The sequence below is a fragment of the Aethalodelphis obliquidens genome, unplaced genomic scaffold (genome assembly GCF_003676395.1).
Source record: "Aethalodelphis obliquidens isolate GAN/ISIS:26980383/991018 unplaced genomic scaffold, ASM367639v1 scaffold23, whole genome shotgun sequence".
Classification (NCBI taxonomy): domain Eukaryota; kingdom Metazoa; phylum Chordata; class Mammalia; order Artiodactyla; family Delphinidae; genus Aethalodelphis; species Aethalodelphis obliquidens.
In genome coordinates this window covers 6555164-6581005 of record NW_020837967.1, presented here as the reverse complement: position 1 = coordinate 6581005, position 25842 = coordinate 6555164, and the positions used below count along the sequence as shown (strand labels likewise).

General features: G+C 42.9%; 1 protein-coding gene across 11 annotated transcripts in view; it reads right to left on the bottom strand.

Moving 5' to 3' along the window:
* Positions 1-216: 216 nt before the first annotated feature.
* The window catches only part of CELF2 (CUGBP Elav-like family member 2), a 304739-nt gene continuing 279113 nt past the window's right edge, over positions 217-25842 (bottom strand). For 5 of the 11 annotated variants that reach the window (XM_027121594.1, XM_027121596.1, XM_027121601.1 and 2 more), the window contains 4 exons: positions 20278-20397; positions 14451-14648; positions 9465-9608; positions 515-6350 (listed from right to left, as the gene is read on the bottom strand). In XM_027121594.1, the coding sequence (XP_026977395.1) occupies positions 6223-6350; positions 9465-9608; positions 14451-14648; positions 20278-20397 (590 nt within the window). In that variant the 3' untranslated portion in view covers positions 515-6222. Of the gene's footprint in view, positions 6351-9464; positions 9609-14450; positions 14649-20277; positions 20398-25842 lie in introns of all 11 variants that reach the window. The other 6 variants (XM_027121595.1, XM_027121598.1, XM_027121604.1 and 3 more) reach the window with 3 other exon arrangements.

The window sequence follows — 25842 nt, the reverse complement described above, 5'->3', positions numbered from 1 at the left end:
GGAGGGCCTGTGGCTTCAGCTTTCGAGGGCATACAAGGAATGGTTTTCTTCTCTAGTTCTCTTTTTGCTAGCTGGGGTTGGGGCGATCGTGGGGGACAAGACTTTTTACAAAATATACACTCATTCCAGAAGGAGTGTGTGGATGCATATGGCCTTCTTGGCTTTCATTTGGAAACGGATGATATAGTATGAAGACTTGGGCATGAGAAACTTTACCTCTTCCCCCTCCCATCCCACCAGACTGAGTAGAGCTTCCATTTGAGCCCTTGCAAGTATTTCTTTTCTCTTCCACTAGTTTTAATAATTAAAGCTGCTCCTGGATTCAGTTAGCTCTAAAAATAAATAATTTAAATTACTTTTCTATACATATCTATTGATTGATGGCAACGCATAGATTTAAATTTAACACCTTTCACATCTATTCACCAGGTAAGTTAAGTTTATTTTTTCTTCCCTTGAGAGCTCACCTCTTTCTTTTAAAAAATGTGACTGGTTTCTGAGAAGAGTTTGATGGTAATGATATGCCTTTGGACTCAGGGGTAGGCAGAAGAAACCCCAGCTCTGCTGCTTCCCTTCTGAAGGTTATGCAGCAAAGCAGAGCCATTTTTAATGAGTGTTAAGAACTGCATACATATACCCAAGGGAAGGGGAGAGAGAAAGTGAAATATACCAGTGTGGTGAGAAGACCAGATAAGGTCTTGGCAAATCCAACTCTGTAGGTGGACCATAGAAATAAGTATAAATCTTGGAAGCAGTGGTTAAAATAGGCTGTTGTACATAAATTAGAGGTGGCTGGTGTGTAGTTTCCCCCTTCCCCAAATCAGATATTCACTTAGGTGGAATCGACTGTATCTTATTACACAACATATAGAAAAAAAAACATACGTGGAACAGTGAGGTGTGTAGATGTATCACCAACATATAATGACTACCAACAATACAACACTCAGAGAGAGAAACAAGTATTAGGAAAATGGTTTAATATTGGAGACAGAAGCAAAAAACTGCATCACACAATAACATACGTTACAAAAATAAGTTTGACTGTTTCAACTACACGGTTATGTTCACAATGAGGACAGAAGAATCAGAAAAAACTTTGATCTAAACAGCAAAAAAGCAAACCCCTAAAGTTTTAATACATTTATCCACTTAAAGTGACTGAGTACTTCTAAATCTAATTACCTTATTGTGTAACTGCACAATACAGAATAAAAAGTGAAACTTACCGCTGTATTTTAAGACAAAATTCTAATGCTAGATATAAGCAAAGGGAAAAAAGAAATCAAGCCAAAGTTTTTAATTCTCAAAAGAAAAGCAACTTTCTTTCTATCAACCAGAAATCAAACTTGAAATCAGTCATTGTCAGGGGGCCCACTAGAGTAAGCCACAAAAATTTCCATTTTTTTTTTAATCTCCAGTATAAAAAGTTCCACTGGTACAAAATGCATAAGTACAATCAGTTGTAGAAATAGGAAAGCCTGCGTATTTTTTTTTGGCTCAAATTCCATCAAACAACAAAATCCAAATGCATCAATAAAACAGAAACAATACTCAAATGGTCTTACAGTTTTCCACTAGGTTGCATTAACTTTGGCTTTTCTCAGACAATATTTAAAAACTATTTTGTAATTCTAAACAAAATGATATTATTAATCTACAAACAACAATTCTCACAGCACAAAAAAACACAAATACATTTTTTTGTATGACATTATTCAAAAAGGTAATGAAACTACAGGTTTTTTTAAAATTTTATTTCTTCTTGTTAATTAGCACTTAAGATAATAAAAACAGAAACAGTAAAATGAGTCCAGAGTAGCACAAGCCAAAGAACTATAACCCCTATGGTGAAAGAAAGATGAACTTGTTACGCCTTTGAGGACTGCCATTTGATCGCAATTCTCTAATTTAGTTTAAAAATGACTATTGTCTACACTTGATTTTTAAAAAAGCAGTTTCCCTGTGTGTTTGTTTTTTCTTCTGGCACAGGCCCTTCGCACCCTTGCAGCTTTTTCCTTTTGATATTAAGAGAGAAAGTGAAGAAAAGGACAACTTGTCTTTGAGGAGGGTTATCTTTTTAGCAATGAAACATCCCCCCCCCCCCCCAAAAAAAAAAGACTTTCCCTGTAACAGACAGTCTGTCTTGGTTGCCTGCAGAATAAACACTCAGCTCTAAGTGCCCACCCTGAGCCTCTTGTCAGTGCACTCAGCTCCCCTGGGGGAGATGCAGGCAGTGGGAGGAGGGCACCGGAGCGCTTCTGGCTTCAGTGAAGAAATGGGAAAAAATGGTTTAAGATTTCTGTATACTTGCTAAGAGGTTCTAAATGAGACAGTCTAGGAACTTCAAATGGTGTTGTCTTGTGTTCTTATGGATGTATCTGTGTACCACCATATTATCATCTACACGAGAGAGACAAGTGCGATAACCTCTGTTATTCAGCTGTTTGCTGCAGGAAGTACAAAATAGCCCTCGAAGGATGAAGGAAGGCCCCAGCAGTAGTAAACACGTGTGAGGATAATACAGATCATTTCATTGTAAGTGCATGTGCTATAAGAAGGAAACTTTTTTTTTTTTTTTTGCATCATTATTAGAGGCTAGTCCTTTCCATCCCAGGGCTATCACATCCACACACATATTAAACCAAACAGGGTGGTGAGCGGGAAAAGGAGGAAGGAAATGGAGCCAGCAGTTTCTGAACTCCATTAGAGAGACAAAGAAGCTTCCAGAAAGGCAGGAGTGTGTTTTGGGACTGCGGGGATGACTTTGGGGTTTGTCAGGACAGCAAGAGACCTGCTCACATGAAGTGAAAGTCAAAGAAATATGGCGCTTTAGAAAGTGGCAGCAGGAACGGGTGCTAGGTATTTGGTCAGTAACTGTGATGAACTGAGTTTGCCTTTGATGGTCAGACCCCTTTAGATGCATTCAATTCAAAAGAAACAAAAAGGCAGGGAAAAGGATTGTCAACTTCTAACTCCAGACACCTGGCTTATTCAGAGGTATCCACTGCACAATGGCTGATAAGAAACATTAATTTGGGAATATGTAAGAAAACCAAAAATCCCTCAAAAGACTACCCCATCATCACAAAGCCATTTAACTGGAAGGTATATGAAATTATTCTAAACTGGAACATACCACTAACCTGATCTCAAAAGCATATTGAATTTAAGGTTTATTTAGGTGCTTGACTAGCTACTGTTCCCCTCAGAAGGTTTATCCAGTAACTCTTTTTAAGTGTTATTTTTTTCCTTTCTTTTGGCTCTCAACCAAAGGATAAAGTAGTAGTAAAGACAGAAACAACTCAAAGATATATGCAGGAAAACAATCCAAATTAGAAACACCCCAAAACAAATGAAAATGATGACAGCATAAAAAGTTAACATTCCAGATAGCGCTGGGTAGAAAGGGTTAAAAGTTCAAAACTTTCTCACCTTAGAGGTTTCCATATATCATGAAGAAAATACATTGTGAGGTTGCCGTCACAGCATTGATGTTCAGAGTGGTTAAAAAAGTGAGACATGGGCACTTATACAATGTCTTACAAAAAACATCATAGAGAAATAACAAACAATAACAATTTCAGGCAACAAGACCACAGGATAGCAAGTTAACAAACTTTTTAACCTCTTTTTTTTGTTGTTTTTTGTTTTTTAAATATTAGGGATTTATACAAAACACATAATAAAATACCCATGTTATCAAATTACTTCTCACAAGAAACACACTGAAGCTCTAGGAAGGAAGTACCTTTGGAATTTGGCACTATATATTTTCACTTTTTTTCTTTAAAAGAAAAAAAAAATCACATTTTGCTGAACACAAACACATCTAAATAGTCCACAAAAAAAAAAAAAATGACATCAATGCTTTACAAGCCAACACAAAACTTACTCTGGAATAGGTTTTCTTTTTTCCCTCACATGAAATTTTTTGTAAGCAAACAACTTTTTTTTGAAATTCTTTTTTGTTTTAAGTAAACCAATTCTAAACTTGTCTTATCAACAAAGAACATTAAGACCATAAGACTCATGATGAAACCACAACTTAATTCACAGAAGCACCAACGTTAACACAGTTTACAGTAACCTTTCTCCTGTACATTGAAACAGTATAAAATATAGGTAATTTCATGTGCATTAAACCATGGATTGTCTAACTGTGAGTCAGTTCAGCAAAAGGTGACACAAATAGGTAGCATTTGCCCCAAAACAGGGTAAATATTTTTCTTATACTAATCTACAAAAAGTGGTTCTATATATATATCTTAATGAGAAAGTGAGCCACCTAAAATGGCCTTATCAAAAAACTTTACACTGCCTGAAAAATGTAAAAACTATTACAGACCTCTAGAGACTTAAAATCAGACAGTTTTTTTCTCAAACTGTTTTTGGAAGTAGTCTGTTAGAAACCAACATTCTGTGTCCCTGGACACATATTGCTATTGTTACCAGTGACCGGGAAGAATGCCAATCCCTGTATAATACTTTCAAGTCTGTTTTATGAAAAGAAAAGAAAAAAAAAGAAACATTTTTGCCACAGGTTTTTTCCTATTATTAATTTGTGTAATAATAAATTTCAGTCTTGCATGAATGCAGCAATGTTTTTCACATTGACTTCCCAGAATTCATAGCTAGATGAGGTCACATGCAAATTTCAAAGGTCAAACTAGATCAAAGGTCAGTAGGAGAACCAAATATGATGTGAGGTCAGAAAGACATCAGAAACAATGACGGGACGATGAAACTTTTTTTTTGAGACGCCACAGGGACATGCTAGGCAAACGGTGAACTAACGGGCATGAAGATGTCTAGGGAGAAAACAGGGAGAGTAAAAAGTTACACAGAATCTACGCAGCAGCAACAAAATCACTCTTCAGGGTGCAGGAGAAAAACTAATGCAAATTTTAGGTCATTAGGGAGTCTACGAGCCATCCACGTAATTTGCATTTCTTACACTCTTTATCCACAGCACAAAGGAACCCAAGAGAATCCATCCGGAGAGGGAGAGGGGATGGATTCTGGGCGTTTTGGGGTGAGGGGCTGGCAAAGGATGGGGAGAGGGTCCAGTTTCAACGAATGTAACAGATGGGGAAAGTCAGACGACTGAACTGTAAACTAGATAATGGCAGTTACGAACAAAATCATCAGACAGATACAGACACCGAGAGGATAAAGCATGGACTTGAGGCCTAGGGTTCAACGGTGAAAAAAAGCCCATTCCTAGAACGATTCCTCTAGAGACTACTTCAGAAGGATCTGGCTAGCACAGAGAGCTGCTCTTTAGGTACCCAATAAGTTAACAATAGGCAATAAATAACTTCCATTATTTCTGAGGCAGTAAAAATTTTGTACAAAAATAGAAATGCTTTTTTTACAAATAAAATTTACAGGCCTGTGGCTTTCTTTTTATGTAGTATTTATGTATTACTTATTTATTATTAAATTTATCTTTCAAGAAACATCAAGTATTTTCACTCATTTGTAATTTTTAAACCCTGTAGCTTTAAGAAACAGATCTCTAAATCTTTTTTTACATTAATCCTTTCTAAAAACTAAAATAAAACAATAACAAAATAGACAACCAGTGTAATAATCTGACCAATAAATGTCATGTTTCTTTGAACACTAAAATAAAATCCTACTTATTAAAACAAACCAAATGTAGTGGAAAGACATTTTGTATTGTTTTTAAGTGCTTCTCCTGGCTTTTCTCTCGCGCTAGGCCACCGCCTTACCCTCTATGAACAGCTGGCGCCCCTCTGCGGGGTGGGCGCGGGCAGGAGGGGCGAATTCTCCAGGCAGTGCTCTGGGGCACAGGGTGGGGGAGGGGGAGGAGGGTGGGTCTCAGAGTTAGAATTGCACGTTAGCCTTTGTTTGCCTTTTAAGTTGTTACGATGTCATTTATTGTGTATGTGTTTTTCTTTAAAAAAAGCAAAAAACAAAAAAGGTAAAAGGAGATTCAAATCGCAAAACAAAGGAGAATACAGTGGTACAAGTGGAGGAGGAGTTTACTCGATAGAAACAAGGTAGCCGAGTTTATGGCGAACTGGGTAGGGGGCCCGGGAGGGGGTAATGGAGGCCTTATTGTAAAAATAACCGTCTCTCTTGGTAAAAGTTGGCAATGTGGTCCTCCTCTGCCTTTCCTGTTGAGCCCAGGCTGGCTCGTGGGACTTACCCTAAGAAAGCTAAAATAAGAGCAGGGAGCCTCTGGGGTTAGGATCAGTAAGGTTTGCTGTCGTTTTTGGAGCGCTTCAGCTGGACCTTCAAGCGTTTCATGCCAATCTGAAAGCCATTCATAGCCTGGATAGCAGCTTGCGCAGACACGGGATTGTCGTAGCTAACAAAACCTGGAAGACACAAGCGGAGGGAGGGCGGGAATCAAGATGGAGAGGCAGGGGAGCAAAGGAGGGTGGCTGCAGATGCTAAGTGACACGTGCCCAGCCTGCGGTCTCGGGTCAGCTCTACTCAATTCACGGACTACAGGTCATGTTTTAGGGGCAACACTGGAAACATCCACTAAGAAGCAGTGGAGAAGCTGGCTGGACCGCTAACTTGCTATCGTGAGAACAAAACCCCTCTGCAGAAGGCTAAAATCTCAAACATTGAGTCAATTTAGTCTGTTTACTGATTTCAGTCAAACCTGTTTGGGTTTAAAGTCCCTTAGAATCCCGAACCAGCCTCCAATACATCAGTAAGTGCTGCTCCTAGAAGCAGTGGTACAAATATTCTAGGTCTCCAAGGGCCCCCAGAGGCTCACATGCCCCAACCAGGTGAGGTTTAAAAGCAGGATAATTGAGGGAAGGGCTGCATAACCGGTATGCCGCCCAAGACCCTGACTGTTTCCATTCCAATTCTCCATGTATACAGGACGGGGTCAGTTGGTGAATTAACTCTAGCATAATTTGTACTTCATTTTTACCACTTGGAGCTGTTACTGAGAGGAACCTAGGGGCCCAGGGGAAATGCTGTGCCCGTTCTCCTTATCTCAACCTCCATTTTCAAAGCTCCGGTGAATTCAGCAGAATGGAAATTGCTACCTTGTATCCCCAGCTGTCCTGGAGAATAAACAGTCTAAACAGCTCAGGGCTTCACAGCCATCCTGACATACTTCCCACCACCTTTCTCGGTACCAACACTCAGACGCTTCTGATGACCACCCAGGCTCTGCCAAAACCCAGAAACAGAATTCTGACCACATAGTTTTGTTTCAGCACTGGGGGGCGGGGTTACATGCAAAAGTTTCTTAAGTGTTGTCCCTACTTACTTACTTTTGTTGTTGAAAGGAAGTTATACTGATTGGATTTCAGCTCTGACCATCCACTGTTCAGAAGGTTTTATACCAAGTTCTCCATCTATCTATCTACTATTAAAGTATAAAGCTAAGGAGAACATTCCTTTACAAATTAGAGGAGGAAGAAAGGGACATAAATATACCTTTAGCAGAGTTCTCAGCTGATAAAAATAGGCATACAGTATAAGCAGAATAGCTTCTCATAGGCTGCCTGTATGCAAAATGGTGGTTTAAATTTTTATTAAATTTAAATTCCCAATAAATGTGATCTTGAATCTAAGATTTTTGCTGATTTTCTCCTTTCCTCCTACGTCTTATCCAGAGGTAGCAAGATGATTGAAGAATGGAAATGGGTCAAGGGCAAAGTGGATAACAAAACCTGGCCAAGAGCTTAGGATGAAGAATGGGGTACCACGTTATAACCAGCAAACCTGGGACCCCAAGAAGTTAGGCTGTCTCACCGAGACACCTACATATGGGATGTTACAGCTTTTTAATAAAAGCTGAAAACATAGTGCATAACACTAAATACAACTGTCTGATGCATTATTATGAACACAGTGGTTAAGTAGTTTGGGGGCTGATATAATCTCTTTTCAAGACGGTAAATATTTTCTCAAAATCAAACCATGAACTACAATCCTTTTTCTAATCTCCAAATAAGCTCAGGACATTGTTTAGCGATGAAGACTATAAACGTCTGGCTCGCAAGCCTTGTTCAGGGAAGCTCCCAATGGGGAGCCCTTACTGAGACATGCACACAGCCTATGTAACAACTTACTTTCCATTTCACTCTCTCGTGAACCATTACAAGGGCGTTTATATACCTGTAATGGGTTCAGGCTAACAGCCTTTCCACTTGGATAGAAACAGTGACTTGAAATGGCTGACACGCTAATTCCCCCAACAACAGAGGCTTCAGGCTTTCCTGGGTGACAGCACAGAAATCAGAAGGACGTTACGCGAGTGGGGTTTCAGAAGCCAGAGCACTCTCTTCAGACTGGCCGCCCGTCGCCAGTGAGCCGGGCGCCAAGTCTGAGTTTGTGCCTCTGCAGGAGCCGTCCCCACCTTTCCTTTTCACCGTGCCCACTTCTATTCTCCTCTGCCCACATCTGTTCTACTTTATTTTGTCTTGTGCTACTGTTAGCACCTATGACCAATGTGAGTCGTTAAATCGGAGGAGTGATTAAAGCAAATGTTACATCTCAAACTGGGCCAGAACTTGCCAAGTTAGAAGTATATGCTCTGAACATTCTAGCCTCTAAACTACTTTGGGGAACACAAGGGTTCAAAAAATAAAACAAGACCTAGATTTAATGAATGTTCTCCTCCTCTGTAAAACATTAGGGTATGCAGTGAGCCTGCCATACTCTCTCAGGGAGCGAAAACGCCCCAGGGAGCCAGAGTCCAGGCTGCTTGAGGAAGGAGACCGTGACAGCTCGGGCCACCGAGGAGCTGGGATGTCCAGTGTTCTGAGAACACCTGCATCTCCTGCGCTCTCCACCCACTCAGGCAGCCACTGCAGATCCCAGCATCCCAGCACACCGCAGCACTTCATGTCACCATGAGCTAAACCAGCCACCGTCCCTGGGCTCCCGGAACTGCTATGTTGGGCGTGGCCTGAGCACACCCCTACTGTGAAGGTGTGTGCATCAATGAGTGTGTTTTTATGTACATCCAGATGCTGAACAATCAGCCCCCGGTACAATGTGCTGCCTACACCCACAGGGTCTGAGTCCTGGTGGACCTGGAAGGGTTTGTGGCAAAGTGTCTGCAGTGCCATTCTGTATCAGGAGTCTCAACTACACTACAGTCAGTAAACTCCTTCCATCCGGTGAAGCCTGTGGTTCAAACTGGGGGCCCAAAGAGACTGTTGCTGGTCAACTATGGAAGGTGATTAGTTATAGGCAGTAAGGCCCTTGAGTACAGCATAGAGCACTACCTACTATACGGGCATTTAATTTCCCAGATCTTTCCTTTCTCCCAGGTCTTTTCTGCCTTTTTGATGAGATGACTTGACCCAGTCTGCTTACATGGATCCAGACAACCTGGAACCACCACACACACGGAAGGCCCTGTCCCGGCATCTAAATGCTGGCCATTACATTTGCCTTCCCATGACCCCTTGCTGGCCGCGCACTGTGCATTCTAGCTGGCTTCTCTCGCATACCAAAGCACTTGCTCAGATTGGTCTGTTTGTCAATGAAGACTTTAGCAGAGATAACATTTCCAAAAGGCATGAACATCTGCAGGATGTCCTGGTCTCCAAACTCCTGTGGAAGGTGGTAAATAAAGAGGTTTGCACCCTCTGGACCTAAAGAGGGGGAAAAAAAAAAAACATCAGTGTAAGGTATTCTGCACTTCTCAGTTCCCAAAGCCCCTTCTCAGGAATGCTTTAACAACAGATGGGCTAAGCACGTGGCTTTCCCTCATACAGAGATGGATACAAGTCCAGTGCTGGTATGTCTTTTAGGACAGGAGTCGTCCTGCACATTTTCCTGACTTCCAAAGAGACACCGGTTAAGAATGGCTTCCTTTTCATCTATAAGCTGTGGGTCACATTTGCTTACTGCGCGTGAGCACGTATTTTCAGTCTTCCTGGGCGTGAAGGTGGCAGACGAGGGGTAGAGTCGGGGAGGAGAATAAAGGCGTGGGTTTTTCCCACGTGGCCATGTTTTATAGTACGTAGTATATATTCTCTCTTGGATACAGTGTCCTGTGTACTCTAAGCAAATTGCAGCAATTTAGAAGTAATGAATATAGCAGTAATGCTGCTTGGATTTCTCAATCATTTACCTAATTATCCATCCAGTTCTGATTTGGCAGATCTCTTAACACACAGTCTAATAATCATCTTTCTTAGAAATGACTGGCAATGAGTCAAGGCAGGAAAAAGTAGGTGCTAGAGTTTCACAACTGTGATCGGAATGACACCACTGGGAATTAGCCTTGCAAACTGAGCGCATGAGGTGCACAAGCTGGTCAGAGACTAAGCGAAGCCTGGTTCTTGGCTCTCCACCATAACTTCCAGAAATACAAGGAACGAGGACAGAGTAGGGGCGATCTTAGCTACACCAGACAGGACAGCACTCTTAAGTTCCCTTCCATTTCATTCTCCCATCTCTCTAGCCACCTGCAGAAGAACTAGCTGCAGCTTAAAGGAAGCAGAAAGGAGGGAATCCCAATGATTACAGCAGGTCATCACCTTCTAATATGTCACAGGCGAGAATGCTTTCCAGGTCAGAGGGTGCTTGGGGGAGTTGTAGGTCCTTCCCCAGATGGTTCTGGGGAGGCCCCAGGGCTGGATTCCTCTAGGATGTTCTGGGCATGGTGTCTGGGAGGGAAGGGAGCTCATAAAACTGGTGAAGTAGCCAAGCACCTGGTTCACGGGGCCTTGACTGACTCTCGCAGGAGAAGAACCAGGACTGCCTGCTCCACTGGGAAGCCCCAGGGGCTGGGGGGTGAGTGTCTGTTTGTATGGGCCGAAGAGAAGGAGAACTGGGGTAGAGAGAACTGGGGTATTTGTAAAAATAAAAGGGATAAACATCTTTGCAAAGAAAAGTCAAACCAAGTTTCTTTCCACACACACAAACACACAATCATAAAAGAAAAAAGTATTCTAATGAATGGGACTTTTCACAAGGAAATCTTCTTGAGGCAAATTTCTGAAGCCACAGAGATGAAGCATTTCTTTCTTATTTAACTGTTAACGTGGCCACTTTAATTTTCCATATTGCTCACAATTTCCAGGGGCATAGCCATGTTCCAGTGCAAGAGACACAGTTTGTATTTAAAGGGGCACAATTACAGGGTTAGGTGCCCAGATGTTTCTTTGTTTAAAAAAAAAAAAAAGACAACTCTTAAACAGTCAAAGCTTAATATGAACAGATGCAAAACCAAAACGCTGGAGGTGGGTGTTCTGAGGGCCACTATGTGTGTGCGTCCCCTGCAGTTTGTCTATCAGGCAGAGCTGGTACTGCCCATACTGGATATGCCTTCTGAATAGAAGGTCCAAATGCACAAATGAGGAGTAATGGGGCCCAATGGGAATTGTGAAGTCAGCTCACCTCCTGAAGCCTGGGGAGAAAATGCAATTTTAATGCACTGTGACAGATTACTGGCCATGCCTGGGTAGTCCTGGCCTTCTCGAATGCAGTGCATTCTGAACGTACCCAGGCCAGACAGGGGACTAAGAAAACAGGAAGAAGGTAAACCCAAGGAGGCTGTCTTTTTCCTCATCACCAAGAAATACTTGGATTTTGCAAACTGCCGAAGTCATTAACACTAAAATGAGAAAAAGGTGACTTGGTATGGAAAACCTCAATATTCCGTGAAGGAGGCTACTGCCATAGACAACACCAAGGGTAAAGAAACAGTTTTTTGGGGGTTCAACCTAGGTATCTTCCTTTTGTCTCCCTTCAGTAAAAACCTGCTGACTAACCACACATTCCTCAGGCCTCTAGTATACGCGACTAATTTGCTAGAGCTCGTTCAGTTGTATCATTGGTCCCAGCTGGCTGGGTGTTCGCGTTCATATTTCTCATGGGGCACCTGATGTAGCAGAAAGCACTGGGGGTGTCTGTATCAGACCGCCAGTTGGGATCTGGAGGCTCTACCTAATGCTGTGTGTGTGACATGCCTCTTGCAAACACAGGGAGATGGGAAGGGTGTGAAAGAGCTCAGAGGATATTTAGGAATGGCAGGAAACGTGGTGAGCTTGCCTGAATTTAGATCTGTAGGGATGCCATAACCCTTCAGAAGATTAGCTGAGGAGAATATTAAAACCATTTCTTTACAAGGCCAGACTGGTTCACTTTCCAGTCGGAAAATATATACCAGGGTACACGACTAGATACATCAAATTAACTCAACTTTCTTGATTAAAGAACAGAACTAAGGAGTAGAAAGTCTAAAACTCTATTTAGTAGTGGAATACATCATGGGGTCGTTCCTTTGCTTCTCAGTATGACCTGCCTTTTAAATTATGTTTTAGTTAAGCTAATGTTAAGATGGTTTAAATTTCTTAGCACAGGTTAACAGGGTGAGAAGAAGGTGATCAGAAGAGACATACGAGAAGATGGAAGATGATTTAAAAAGACCTGAACAACCTAAAACACCATCAAGCACTAACCCATGCTGCTGGTAGCTCACACACCTAAATGTAGATGATCTGGAACGGGCAGTATTTATCTTGAACTATTTTACATTAATCCCAGAGGATTAATTATTGCACAAGCAGCGCCTAAAACTTAAGGGATAGAAATTTAGGGCAGTGAGCTGGTGTGAAGCAACTTCCGGGCCCGGACTTTCTCCTTAAGCTACTGACTTTCGAGTCTGCTGGTGACAGATGTTTTCTCAGTGACCCGGGTTATATGGTTTGCTGTGAGGCCCTGCTGGGTGAGGGAGAAGTGACCAACACTCTCTAAGACGCACGTGGGGGAACTGGCTTTTACGGTCTCTCCTGAGGATACGGTTATCTGACAGGATCCCTCCTACCACCCTCATTTGTCACCATGGTAGTCAGACCTCAGACACAGGGACCTCAATACAGGCTTTCCTTTGGGAAGCCGAGGTGTTTATGACATGGGATCTCCACACGCCTGGGGAAAACGCAGTTGTCTGAACAGTTGTGCAAGTTTTAAAAAAATCAACAATAACAGTCACAGCTGAGAGGAAAGAGAAAGTTGAAAGAATGAAACTCAGATTTTCAACTATCTTCCTTTTTTTGTTTTGTGGTACACGGGCCTCTCACTGTTGTGGCCTCTCCCGTTGCAGAGCACAGGCTCTGGACGCGCAGGCTCAGCGGCCATGGCTCACGGGCCCAGCCGCTCTGTGGCATGTGGGATCCTCCCGGACCGGGGCACGAACCCACGTCCCCTGCATCGGCAGGCGGACTCTCAACCACTACGCCACCAGGGAAGCCCATGTTTTTGTTTTTTTAAAGAAAGATATTTTTCTGTTTATATGTAACAGCATTAAAAATGGAAGATAGGGCTTCCCTGGTGGCACAGTGGTTGGCAGTCCGCCTGCCGATGCAGGGGACACGGGCTCCGGGAAGATCCCACATGCTGCAGAGCGGCTGGGCCCGTAAGCCATGGCCGCTGAGCCTGCGCGTCCGGAGCCTGTGCTTCACAGCGGGAGAGGCCACAACAGTGAGAGGCCCGAGTACCGCAAAACAAAAAAACCCAAAAAAACCCCAAAACGCATGAGTATCTTTAAAGCTGTGTCCCTTTTACTATTTTCCCAACTTAAAAAGAAAAACCCTTCTATTTCTTATAGGACACCATGTTTAAAGTCAAAATATTCAGACAAAAACCAGTCTTGAACTATGGGGTGAGGATATAGGAGAAGGGAAAGAAATTTTAAAAACATCTTCAGCAAGTACTTCCCTTTTCTAACTTCTTTTCTTGTGTTCGAAACAAGTCAGAAAGAGAATAAATATCACAGTGCAGATTCTGCTTTAAAAGCAATTTCAATCAAGGAGGAAGGAGCCAAAAGGAGGAAAGAAAGAGACAAGCCCTCCCTACTCGGGCCAGCTCATTAACTGCTTTATAATTAGCCTTCATTTATTCTTAGCATTCACTTCCTGATGTTTATTTTGCCTTACCGGCAGAGAAGCAAGGCAATCAATCACTTATTTGCTTCCCCCAGAAGACCCCTGATTAAACCGAGACTGAGTCAAACCTAAGAGTGGATTTTTTCATTAACCTGGAAACCACCGCGGACTAAGAGGTGAGCTCCACCATCACGGGGGACATGGACTGCGGGAAAGCTGGGCCGAGCCCACAGGGGGCTGCATCGACCCACCCCTTCCTCTAACGAGGAGTTTGTATGGAAGGGGAGAAATGAGAGGTGGCCCTGCTGATTCGGGAGAGGGTGCTCCCCGCAATTTTTTAATGGCAGCAATCACTAGGTAATTGCGTATGGCGCACAGAGGGTGAGGACTCCACCTGAACAGGGAGAGGAACAGTAAAGCTAAGTATGACAGGAAAGAAGACTGAAAGGGCCTGTCAGATTTCTTTACGAAAAACTAAACGAACATGAGTAGGAGAAATAAAACAACTGCTTTCTCTCAGGACAGTGGCTCGGTGGAAGTTCCTTGGAGCTCTGCTCTGGGGGCGAACGCTGCCCTCCGGCCCGGGCCCCAGGCACGTACCTTCCTTCTGGCTGCCGGCCGCGCTCTGCTGCTGCAGCAGGCTCTGGCTGTACAGCGTGGGCAGCGCCGCGGCCGCGTACTGCTGGATCCCTGAGTAGGCCTGGGTGAGGGCGTCCATGGTGCCCGCCGTGCCATTCGTCAAGCCCGTGGCGCCAAGTCCTCCATTCAGAGCCGCCATACCTGAGAGCATTTGAGCAACTTTACAAAAAACCCAACAATAGAGAAGAGAAACAGCACTTTTCATTAGTGCTTTCCAAAGGAAGTTAGAGAATCATTTGACACAAGTACGACAGCAAGTGCATGCAGCGAGCACACCAATTACACCAACAAGAACTTACAGACAAAACTATGAAGTGACAAATTGTAATAACGGCAGACACACAGACAACCACCGCAAGCCCCTGAGCAATGGTAAGCCTCACTCCCTAGGCCAGTGACGGAATTCACCAAGGCACTACAGAGAGCCAGTGCATCTGAGCTCCAGCAGTGCGCTGCTGGCAAGGGCTGGGGTTCTCTTTCTGAAGTAGAAGGCTTCTGCCGCTTAGAGCTTGAGAGCATGTAAAAAACCACTAGTGGCAGAGGCCTGCGACATCTGTACACTTAAGCCACTTACTGGGCTCTCTGAAGAGCCGTGGGATGGCCCCAGGGTTCGAGGGGGAAGGACAGGATTGAAACTGCTCTCCCTTAAGCTATCTGATGAGGAAATGGCAGAGAGCACGAGCTCTGTACTCAATAAACCAGTGAATCACCAGTTCCGCTGACCGGCTTCCTCAACAGCTGAAGGATGCTGTCAGGGACGAGGACCTTAGGGAGAGCCTCTCTGACGATGAAGAATTAAAGGCGCAGGAAAAATGTGGCTCCCTCCCCTCCGTGTAGCTAACTGAAGCTGCTTGTTCAGTATGAAAGGCTAGAAACGGGATGGGGCTGTTCTCAGCAGCAAACAGACGCACACACAGACACACACACACAGACACACACGCCTGAATATTAATCAGTGCCAGTGGAACTGGGGTTTCTGCCAATGAGAGCACCCCATGCCATGTTTTTCAGTCAACTGAAGTGACCCCATGTCTGAAAAGCTGGATCTTGGCTATTAACCCATGTGAACTGGATGACGGCCAGCACACTTTTTTGACTTTTTTCCTTGTCTCCTGGCTGCCCTTTTGCTCTATTATGGTTGTTGACTGTGTCACTTTTTCCCTGAATATGAGTCAAAACAAGTAATACTTTATAGAGTGTGAACTTTTCTATAAACTCAGGAAATGGAAGAGGTGACATCATAATTGCCTTGAGTTCCCTTTATGATGAAGACTTTTTTTTTTAAAGATATGTTTATGGGAAGAACTTAGTGAAAACATTAATGAAAATCTTGAAAGAATTAGGGCTATTGATTAAGGATGTTAAAATAGCAAAGGTGGTTAATTGAAAAAAATTGTAAGTCTAATGAGAATAGAGGACAACTAAGAGAAGGGTGCTTGGAAATTATACAGAGGAATCAAATACCAGAATCACCTCAACACTCCCATCCATGTTTTTGCTTGCCTTCCGCAGGACAGAGGGGAGGGGGCAGTGAGCTACTTACTCCATCATGCTTCTGTTCTTCTGACACCTTCATCTCTTAGATTAAAAGGACTACACGTAACAAGATAGGATAGAGGGATCTCATGGAGCCTCAGGTCTGGTGTTCTCCCTGGGGGGCCTGAGGGGACAGAAATGGGCCTTGGGTGACGTTTGGGGTGGGGCTGGAGTGTCAAGGAAAACCTGGGGGCCATGAACGTGGAAAAGCCAGCTTCCTGAAAAGGAAAGTGATTTCAAGCAGTTCTAGCCGATACCAACTAAGCTCAAAAGGTGGTGGCCAGCAGAGGTCCTGCTGACGTTGCTTGAAGTTTCTTATTATGAAGGAGTCTATTCTAATTTTTTCTGAGGTGTGTGTTTACCACGGCCAAGGTAGAACAGGTGATTGACTACCAGGTAGAATCTTAAAAACCATCAAAGGAAGTTTTCAACTTTTGAGAGTTATTCCTATCAATGATCTAATGTCATTCTGTATTAAATAGTCATTATACTGAAGATAACATTTGTCAATTCAGCTGCTGGTACTTGATTCCATCTAAACACTTTGGACAGTCGAAACAGAGGTTTGAAGAAGGTTACTTGAATAAAATGCTTCCCCTTAAAAGAACAGGGCTTTCTTTGAAAAGGCCAAATGGATTGGCAGACCTCAACGAGGGAGGAAAGGTCTTTGCAAATAGTCTAGCAGTGAAGTTAGTGCGCAGCCAGACTACCGCGTGCTTTAACTGAACCGCTCTCCCAGGTCCTCCCTGATGGAGTCCCGGGGAGCTGTGAGACTATGGAGTAAACCTGTGAAAATGACCTAGAAGGACCCACCCGTAAAGATGAGCATGTACATCCGGCGTGGCCAGCATGAAGATGATGCTGAAAAAAAGAGTGGGAGGCGGAGTGCCACGAGCCAACTACAGTTATCTGCACACCCCTCGGCCAGGCTTTATACCCAATAAAGAAAGGGCAAAAGTGAGGAATGTATTAATATATTCTCATAGATTTGTATGTATTTGCTGGGATAAATTTTCTTTGGTATAAATGGGATATATTCTTCTAAGCTGCAAGCTGATAATGAGGACTTAGGTCTAAGAAATGTATAAAATCAGGGTAGATGAATATGAATATATACAATTAGTGGCACTTGTGCTCATGCCTGTGTTAATAATATGGTCACAAGTGTATGTGATGTTGTATGTGCTTGTGTATGTACCTAACTACATGTATCTTTATATATTCCAATACTACAGATTAAAACTAATTTCACAAGGCATACCAAGGGTGACAAGCCACCGCAACACTATGCCCAAAGCATCGCATCTTTTCTCTCCTTTACATAAAGTATTTCCGTAAACATTACTCACCAGGCATTTGTGGCTGGTGATATGCAGATAATCATAACTTTAAACACTATATGGTAAACCATTTGGAAGAATTAGCTCATTTAAAAAAGGAAAAATAAGGATGTCACTTGACATACATTTAAGCACAAAATCAGATACAGATTCCTGGGTGGATATAACTGCAAAAAATATTTTCTTCGTCTTCGTTCAGCTATTAGTGTATGAAACCTGCCTGGAGAACCCTCAACTAATCCAGAAGGGAAAGCTCTGTTAGTGAATTGCCCACATTCCTTCCTTCTGATCTTGCTGTTTTCCGCTTTTAAGCTTTAGAGCGCTGTCCTTTTTTTAGTCCCTCCTTCTATGAGCGTATAAGGAAGAACAAGGGTATGAAGCTCAAACAGTCTGGTTCAGCTACTTGTCTACCATCCGAAGCTTTACCTTGTGGGGAGCTGAGAGGCCCTCTGGCAGGGAAGGCAGTCAGATTCTCCCAGGATGAGTTTGGGAATTAACTAGATTCCATCTACCTACTTTTCTCCATGGCTCCTTCGTCCATGGAAAAGAGGTGGCTTTACTCAGAAAACCAGAAAACTCTCCTTTCGGTAGCAAGTAATGGCTCCTGGGTGGAGTGGGGGAGGAAACAGTGATGATATGGAAGCTGTGGCCAACTATTTGTCAAGCTGCCTCTGTCCAGGTAACCGTTTGTTGACTACCTTCTTATCCAGTAGGACAGGTAGCATCATCACGTCTGTTAAGGAAGAACGGTTTGAAAGAGGACACTCTATATTAGAAGGTTTTCTCCTGGTATTTGAGAAAGCAAATCTTAGCTCCAAGCCGGTGCCGATTGTTAAGTAGCTCTGATAGTAATTTACCCAATCAGAAGGGATGTATTTTACTTTGTGCATGACTTTTGGTTTGATTAAACATTTTTCTGGTTCATACTGTCTAGTAGGGGTTATTTGAAACTAGAAACAGTCTTAATTTCCCATGACCTATATGTACTTACATTAACCCAATGGCAAAGAATTTAAAAAACAAAACAATTTAAGGCTGTTTTTCTTGCCAGGAGCAAAACTGGAATAACACAGGTCCCACACAGGAACTACTCGTGGTCTCTCTGCCATTCAACACAGTCCCTCTCCAGTCGCTCATGATAACGATGGGAAAATCCCCGCAAAGGACAACAGAACAGGATGGAGAGAGGCGGGACCACACAGACAACACACAGCAGTCATGAGCACGTGCTGAGGAGGACAGCCATTCCCACTGGCCTGTTACTGTGCAGACCAAGGACAGGCAGGCGATCAAATCAAATTCCTTGTTTTAGGGGAACTAGGTCCTGGGGCAAGAGAAGCAGCATGAAGGGATGTGTGCAAACACACGTCTGCAACCGAGGGGAAGGACAAGTGAGTTGGAGCGTCTGCAGAACAAGGTCAGAAACAGGAGGCAGGGCCATGAGGGCTGCTGGCAGGAGGGCAGCTGGAGGCAGCTTCACTGGAGTAAAACATTCTGCTGTCACGCGGCCACCACTTCATTCAACACGTGCTTGCTAATCAACAGCTATCTGGTCGGGAAGGAAAGAAATCTTTTTCTTGTCTGCTCTTTTTGGCCTTTGGTCAGATAAAACTCAGTCCAAGGTTATGACTGCTTTCCCCAAAACGTAGGAATAAAAGGATTTAATAAAACCTCAACACATTTCCTACCTCTAAATGTACGACTTATCCTCTTATCTGGATTATAAAAGTTAGTCTTCATTTGGATGAGTTCTAGGTGCTTCTTTACCAAACAAATTGCAAGGTATTCTTTTGGGATTTGAAGATATAGAATTATTGGGGTGTTGTTTTTTTGCTTTTAAAAACACTACTGCTTGATCACCCTTTAAAAACTGTACACTTAGTCAATCATGGTTTAAAATAAGGCAACTTGTCAAGGACCCTTTTCTTAATGCTTAAAATGGGCAGAGGCTGGGTTGCCCAGTAGGTAATTAGGTCCCCGAGTCAGGCTGTCATGGTCCTTCTGGACGTGGCTATTCTCAGGCACGGGGTAGGGGTGCGGGCCCAAGCTGAGGGAAAGGCAACTGAGGTGTCCCTTCTGTGGACCGAGGACCTTCCCCAATTGGAGGGGCCAAGGCTAAGCTCGAGCCTCAGATATGACTCGGCCTCTGGCCGGGCACTCTTCTCCCCATAGATCTAGAATGCCGGAAACGGGCAGGCTGTGTAAACGACTTAGAGTGCTTTGGTGGGTCTGTATGTTTCAGAGCTAAGTAATTCTGTAAGCAATTTGCCTCATTCTGCTTCAACCTGCGTTAGCTGGAACGGGGCCCTTAGGAGATGCACTGCTGTAGGGTGACCCCTGACTCCGGGGGCGGCTCCTCGCCACTCAGCCTTGTTCTGCTTCCCAAGGCCTCATTTCTCCTCCTGTATAATCGCCATGAACCTTTGGGTTTTAGAGCTGGAGGGGACCCTTAAGATCATCTGATCCAGAACTTTCAATTTTCAGATGGGACCCTGAAGTCCAGTTGTGGGCAGTGATTGGCCTCAGATTCCTGCAGGTGACTGGGAGCTGGCCCCATGCATCCTGATTTCTAGCCCATTGATTTTTCTTTTATAACACACTTCCTCCCCTCAGATGAAGGGAACCAAACTAGAATCAAACCAAAGCCCTCGAAACCTGCAGATACCTGTCAACCACAGAGACCTATGGCTAAATACACAGTCTACACATTACAAAAGACTTCGGGTGGGGTATTTCTGGAGACAAAACAGGGGTAGGCAGCGTACGCCTGTCAAAACACGTGCTTCTGCTCCTCCATCCCAAGCTTTAGCTCTCCCCGTGACGTAACCTTTTAGGTCGTCTCTGGCTGACCACTGTGGGGAATCTGGGGGGAGGCTGTCCACCAGAGCAGCAGATGCTCACTGCGATGGTACCTGCTAGTGCATTAATGTTGTTCAGTCCAACAGTGGCCCCTGCCAGTCCTTGCAGAGTCCCGAGAGAGGTCAGAGAATTCATGGCCGCACCAGCAGTGGAGTTGGGGGTTGAAGCAGCCACTGCAAAACAAAAGACAGACAGGGAACCCGGGAGAGAAAGCACAGGATGAGTGAAAGCCAGATGGCCCAGGAAGTAGTCTGTCCCCATCACAGCAGACACAGCCGGGGAGCCTTCAACCACGGGCAGTCTGGGAGTTGCGCTTAGGTTTTGGTGTGAAAGACATGGGGTTGTCCTTGTGGCAACTGTGACAATGAGATCTGGTGGAAAAAAAGCATCACAGATCTGTTGTGCCAGCCAGCGAACATGTGCATTGCTGGTTAGTAGGGGACAGTCCACGATAGGAAGCCCGTCCTCCTGGGTGGTGGGTCTTTCACCAGCTGCACCTTGGAAGCCTCTGAACAAATGACCCGCACAAAAAAAGGGGGAGGGAAGGAGGAGTAAAATGGCGGTTCTTGGCTTTCATATTGCTTATGCTTCAGACTTGGCATTTTCTCAATGAAGCTCAAAAAAAAAAAAAATTCCTGGGTTTGACAGACGACTTCAGGACCCAGGTAGTGGTGCTTATAGTAGCGGAGAGTGATAGGAGATAAAACCATTTTGGTCCCAACTCTCCTTCCCCTCCCCCCCTCCCCCTTTAAATAACCGCTTTATTGGGATATAATTCATGTTATAAAATTGACTCCTTGAAAGTATACAATCTACTGATTTCAGTATAGTCACAGAGTTGTACAACCAGCACCACTAAGGTTATAACATTTTTATGACCCTCTAAAGAAACCCATACTCGTTAGCACTCATTCTACCTTCTCTCCTCTCCCTCGACACTGCCAACCACTGACCTACTTTCCGTCTCTGTGGATTTGCTTAGTCTGGATATGTCATATAAATGGAATCATAAAATATGTCATCTTTTGCACCTGGCTTCTTTCACTCAGCAAAATGTGTTCAAGGTTCATCCACGCTGTAGCACGTGTCAGTACTTTATCCCTTTTTATTGCTGAATAATATTCCATTCTGTGGAAACACTCCACTTTGTTTATTCATTCATCAGTTGTGGACATTTTGATTGTTTCCACTTTGGGGCTATTATGGATAATGCTGCTGTGAACATCTGCACACAAGCTTCTGGGCAGACATATGTCTTCAGTTCTCTTGAGGACATACTTAGGAGTGGGACTGCTGGGTCATATGATAAATCTATGTTTACCATTTTGAGGAAATACTAAAATGTTCTCCAAAGTTGCCGTCCTCCCTAATCCCTTTTACACTTACAATGTAAATAACATTTCAGGTTATCTTACATTTGTATAGCTTGATAGTCTGCTGACTTTTTTCACATGTATTATCTCACTTTATCCCAGTGATAGACGTAAAAGCTAAGCGAAACTCTGACCACTGATAAAAGTGGCGCTTGAGCCACTTCTAGCTGTGGAATCATTGTGAGCATGTGAACTTCCTTCCTTCTAGGATGGCCGGGAACTTCAGTCCATCCTGCTGGAATGTTCCTGCCCAGATGGAGCTCATTCCTGCTGTGCCTTCAGAAACCACACAGTATTGCTTGCAATGCACCTTGCTTGGGATTCCTTCTGGGTGAGCCTATAGATCAAATGCCTGAAAAATGAATTCCCCACCTTGCCACATTTCTGCCCATGTATATGGCATTAGCTTCTGACTCCTCATGATGTGTACGTATTTTCTTTCTCTTTTAAAAGTAAAATTATACATAATCAAGTCAATGTTTCTATAGTCCTTTTGTGTTATGAAACTTTTCAAGTACACACAAAAGGAGACGATAGTGACAAATTCCTTCAAACTCATATCCAGATTCTAGAATATTTGAGAACCACTCTACTTCCTACTTCCATCTTACCCCTACATACTTCAGTATGTAACTCTGAAAATTGAGGACATTTTCTTTTAAAACCCCAAACCACTTTTCTCTTTCCTCTTGAATCAGTTTTATTAAGGTTATAGCTTTCTAGGAATTTGTATGTTTCACTGAAGTTTTTGAATTTATATTGGTATAAGATTACTCATAATTTCTTCTTAATAAATTTTAAAAATCAGGAGCATTTACATTTAAGTCCCATTTCTTTGTCTGCTTGATCTGTCCGTTACTGAGGGAAGCACGTGAAAATCCTCCACTATGGTGATGCCAATTACTCCATGCAAATATGTAAATTTGGGGGAATACCTCTTGAAGCTACTTTACAACTTCCACAGATGTTTGTAGATCATTGTATCTTCTGTTGAAATAAACTTTTTGTGGTGACCTCTTCATTTCTAGTTTTACCTTGACATCTGTTTTATATGATGTTAAAAAAAAGCACCAGCCCTTCTTTTGTTATTTGCATGGTATATCTTCTGCCATCTTTTTATTTTTGTCTGTTTATATTTTAGCTCTATTTCTTATAATCAGTATATAAACAGGTTTTCAAAAACAGAATACAGCCTAATAATTTGATAGTCTTTCAGCGGAACTATTTAAATTTTGTGGTATACGTCCTGCCTATATTACATTTTTTGTCTTCTTTCTTGCCTACCTTTTAGGATTACTTGTTGGTTTTTTCCACATTCCATTTTCCCCCTCTATTACTGGAGGTAATATTTAATATTTGGAGGTAATATCTTTTTTTGGAGGTAATATTTAATATTTCTATTCTTTTATGTATTACCATAAAAATTTTAAGTCACACATAACTTAAAAGAATCAAAGTTAACATTATCTTTATTCTTTGCCAGAACATTTTCTAGAATGTTTCTCCATTTGTGTATATGCTTAGGACAATTTCTAGAGACTTTAAGTGGTTGATTTTTTAAATAATTTTCACCAGTTATGGGTCTTTCACTGGCAAAAAGTCCACAGATATTCTCATACTACCATTCTAGAAGTTCTTCCCTGGTGTCACCTAAAATTGTGTGAAAACTCTTGAGGCCTTTATTACTGGCTTAGAATCAGAACATGCCTTAGGGATAGTTTTTACCCCTTACTCACAGGCACAACAGTCTGTTAAGAGCTATCACATGTAGACTGACGTCAAACAGAAGTGTATTTTTCTGTGGGAAAGCGGTGTGGGGGAACTTCAGTTTCTGGCAGTTAGGTGGTCTAGGTTACTAGAGAGACTCTCCCACTGAAAAAAACTAAAATGCTTAATAAGATGTTTTTAAAAATATTTTAAAATTGCATCAATAACTGACCATTTAGTAAGAAATACTCAGAAATCAATGATGTAAGTGAAAGATGGCACCCAGAGAAGTAAGTAGAGCATTGAAGGTAGCTTTCCCCTTAAGGTGGACCAGATAAATTTGAGCTTCAGTTCTCAAAGCTTCTCAGTACGTAAGAAATACAAGAAAGCCTAGGGCCCACCTGAGGTAAAGCATCTAAGAAGAGACTTCCCCACCAATAAGTCTGGAACACTGTAAAAGGCTAAACAGTCAGTGAACAAGATATACTCTCACTTCAGAAACGGTAAGGAAAACTGCCTGTCTCAAAATTTAGTGCGGAGTATGGCAAGGGGAATTTCCCTCTGATAATATATAACCAACCAGCCCTCACATCAGTTTTCAAACCAACTTTATCTGACTGGTCAAAACTGCTCAAGCCAGCAATTTAAAGTGGTCCCTAGCTTGTACTGTCTTCCAGCACCCTGCAGAATCAACTATAAGTCAACCTTGAAAAGGCCCATTTTCAGCAAAGAATTCTCAGAAATAAGGTTCCAAGATAGTTAAGCTCACAAGACAAAAAAATCACAAGTACCAAGAGTAAGAAGCAGCAGAGACAGAGTTAGACACCATATTTGGATCCACCAGAACTTCAGATATTGGAATTATTAGCACACAATAGAATGGAGGTACATTTAACATGTCTGCACAATTTAAAAAGGGTGGGGGGCTTCCCTGGTGGCTCAGTGGTTGAAAGTCCGCCTGCCGATGCAGGGGACATGGGTTTGTGCCCCGGTCCGGGAAGATCCCACGTGCCATGGAGCGGCTAGGCCCGTGAGCCGTGGCCGCTGAGCCTGCGCGTCTGGAGCCTGTGCTCCGCAATGGGAGAGGCCACAACAGTGAGAGGCCCGCGTACCAAAAAAAAAAAAAAGGGGGGAAAATGAAAAAAAAAAAAAAAGATTATAAGAAATGACCAAGTATACTGATAAAATTATTAAATAATAAAGTCTTAGAAATGAAAAAACATAATCAAAATATAAAATTCAATGGATATACAGGTTTAACAGGATATTAGATACAGTCACAGAAAGAATTTGGTGAGCTGGAAGACAGACCTGAGGAGATTATACATAACTGAGAAAGAAATGATAACAGATTAAGGGACATGGGCTAGTCTAACATATGTCTAGCTGAAGTTCCTGATGGAAAAGGGAGAACAGGGAAAAGGCAATATGTAAAGAGTTAATGACTGAGAATTTTCCAGAACTGATACAAGATCCTCTCCCACATCCACATGTTCAAAGGTCCCAGTGAATTTCAATCAGGAAAAATGAAAATAAATATATAATTAGATGCACCACAGCAAAAAATGCAGAACACCAAAGAAGATTTAAAAAACAACCAGAGAAGAAAAAAAAAAAACCTCAAAAGACCACAATTAGACATCTCAGTACCTGATATCTAAACAGTAATAATGTAAGCAAGTTAGTAAAAGGTGCTGAGATAAATTAACCGTCAAGCTAGAATATCCAGCAAAAATGTATTTCATAAACTAGGACAAAATAAAGAAGTACTTTTCACACAAAAGCTAAGAGACTTTTTCACCATTAGACCCTCACTAACTGAAGTGCTACTGGATATACTTCAAACTAAAGGAGAAGTGATCCCAGATGAGAGGAGGAGGAATAATAAGGATGTGGTAAATATATGGGCATACCTAAATAAATGCTATAGAAAATAGCAATGGACAGAAATTCAAACCAAACCAAACCACGTTAGAGCTAAAACACACGACAACATGAATACACCACCCATGGGTTGCAGGGGGGAGCTTTTTTGAGTTAAAGTATTATAAGATCCTTGAAAGAAAAAGAAATTTCTTGCTTTTTATTTGGCTGCGTCAGGTCTTAGTTGCGGCACACGGGATCTTTCACTGCGGCGTGGGCTTCTCTCTCGTTGTGGTGCACGGGCTCCGTAGTTGCCGTGTACGGGCTTAGCTGCCCCGCGCCTGTGGGACCTTAATTCCCCGACCAGGGCTCGAACCCGCATCCTCTGCATTGGAAGGTGGGTTCTTAACCACCGGACCACCAGGGAAGTCCCAAGAAATTTCTTTCTCAAGAAAACTGACTAAATCTCAGTAGGAAGAGCAGGAGTTTGTGACATTTGAGCCACAACCAGCAGGTTGTGCTATCCCCTGTCCTCCTCTCCCCCAAGCTCAGCGTAATGGAAGCTCTACCCCAGGAGGTTGTGGTCAAGAAGATGGGGGCTCTTTTCAGCTCCCAAACTATAGCGATGGTTTCTCCTAGGGAGGGATAGACCACTGGCCTTTCTAACCATCCTTC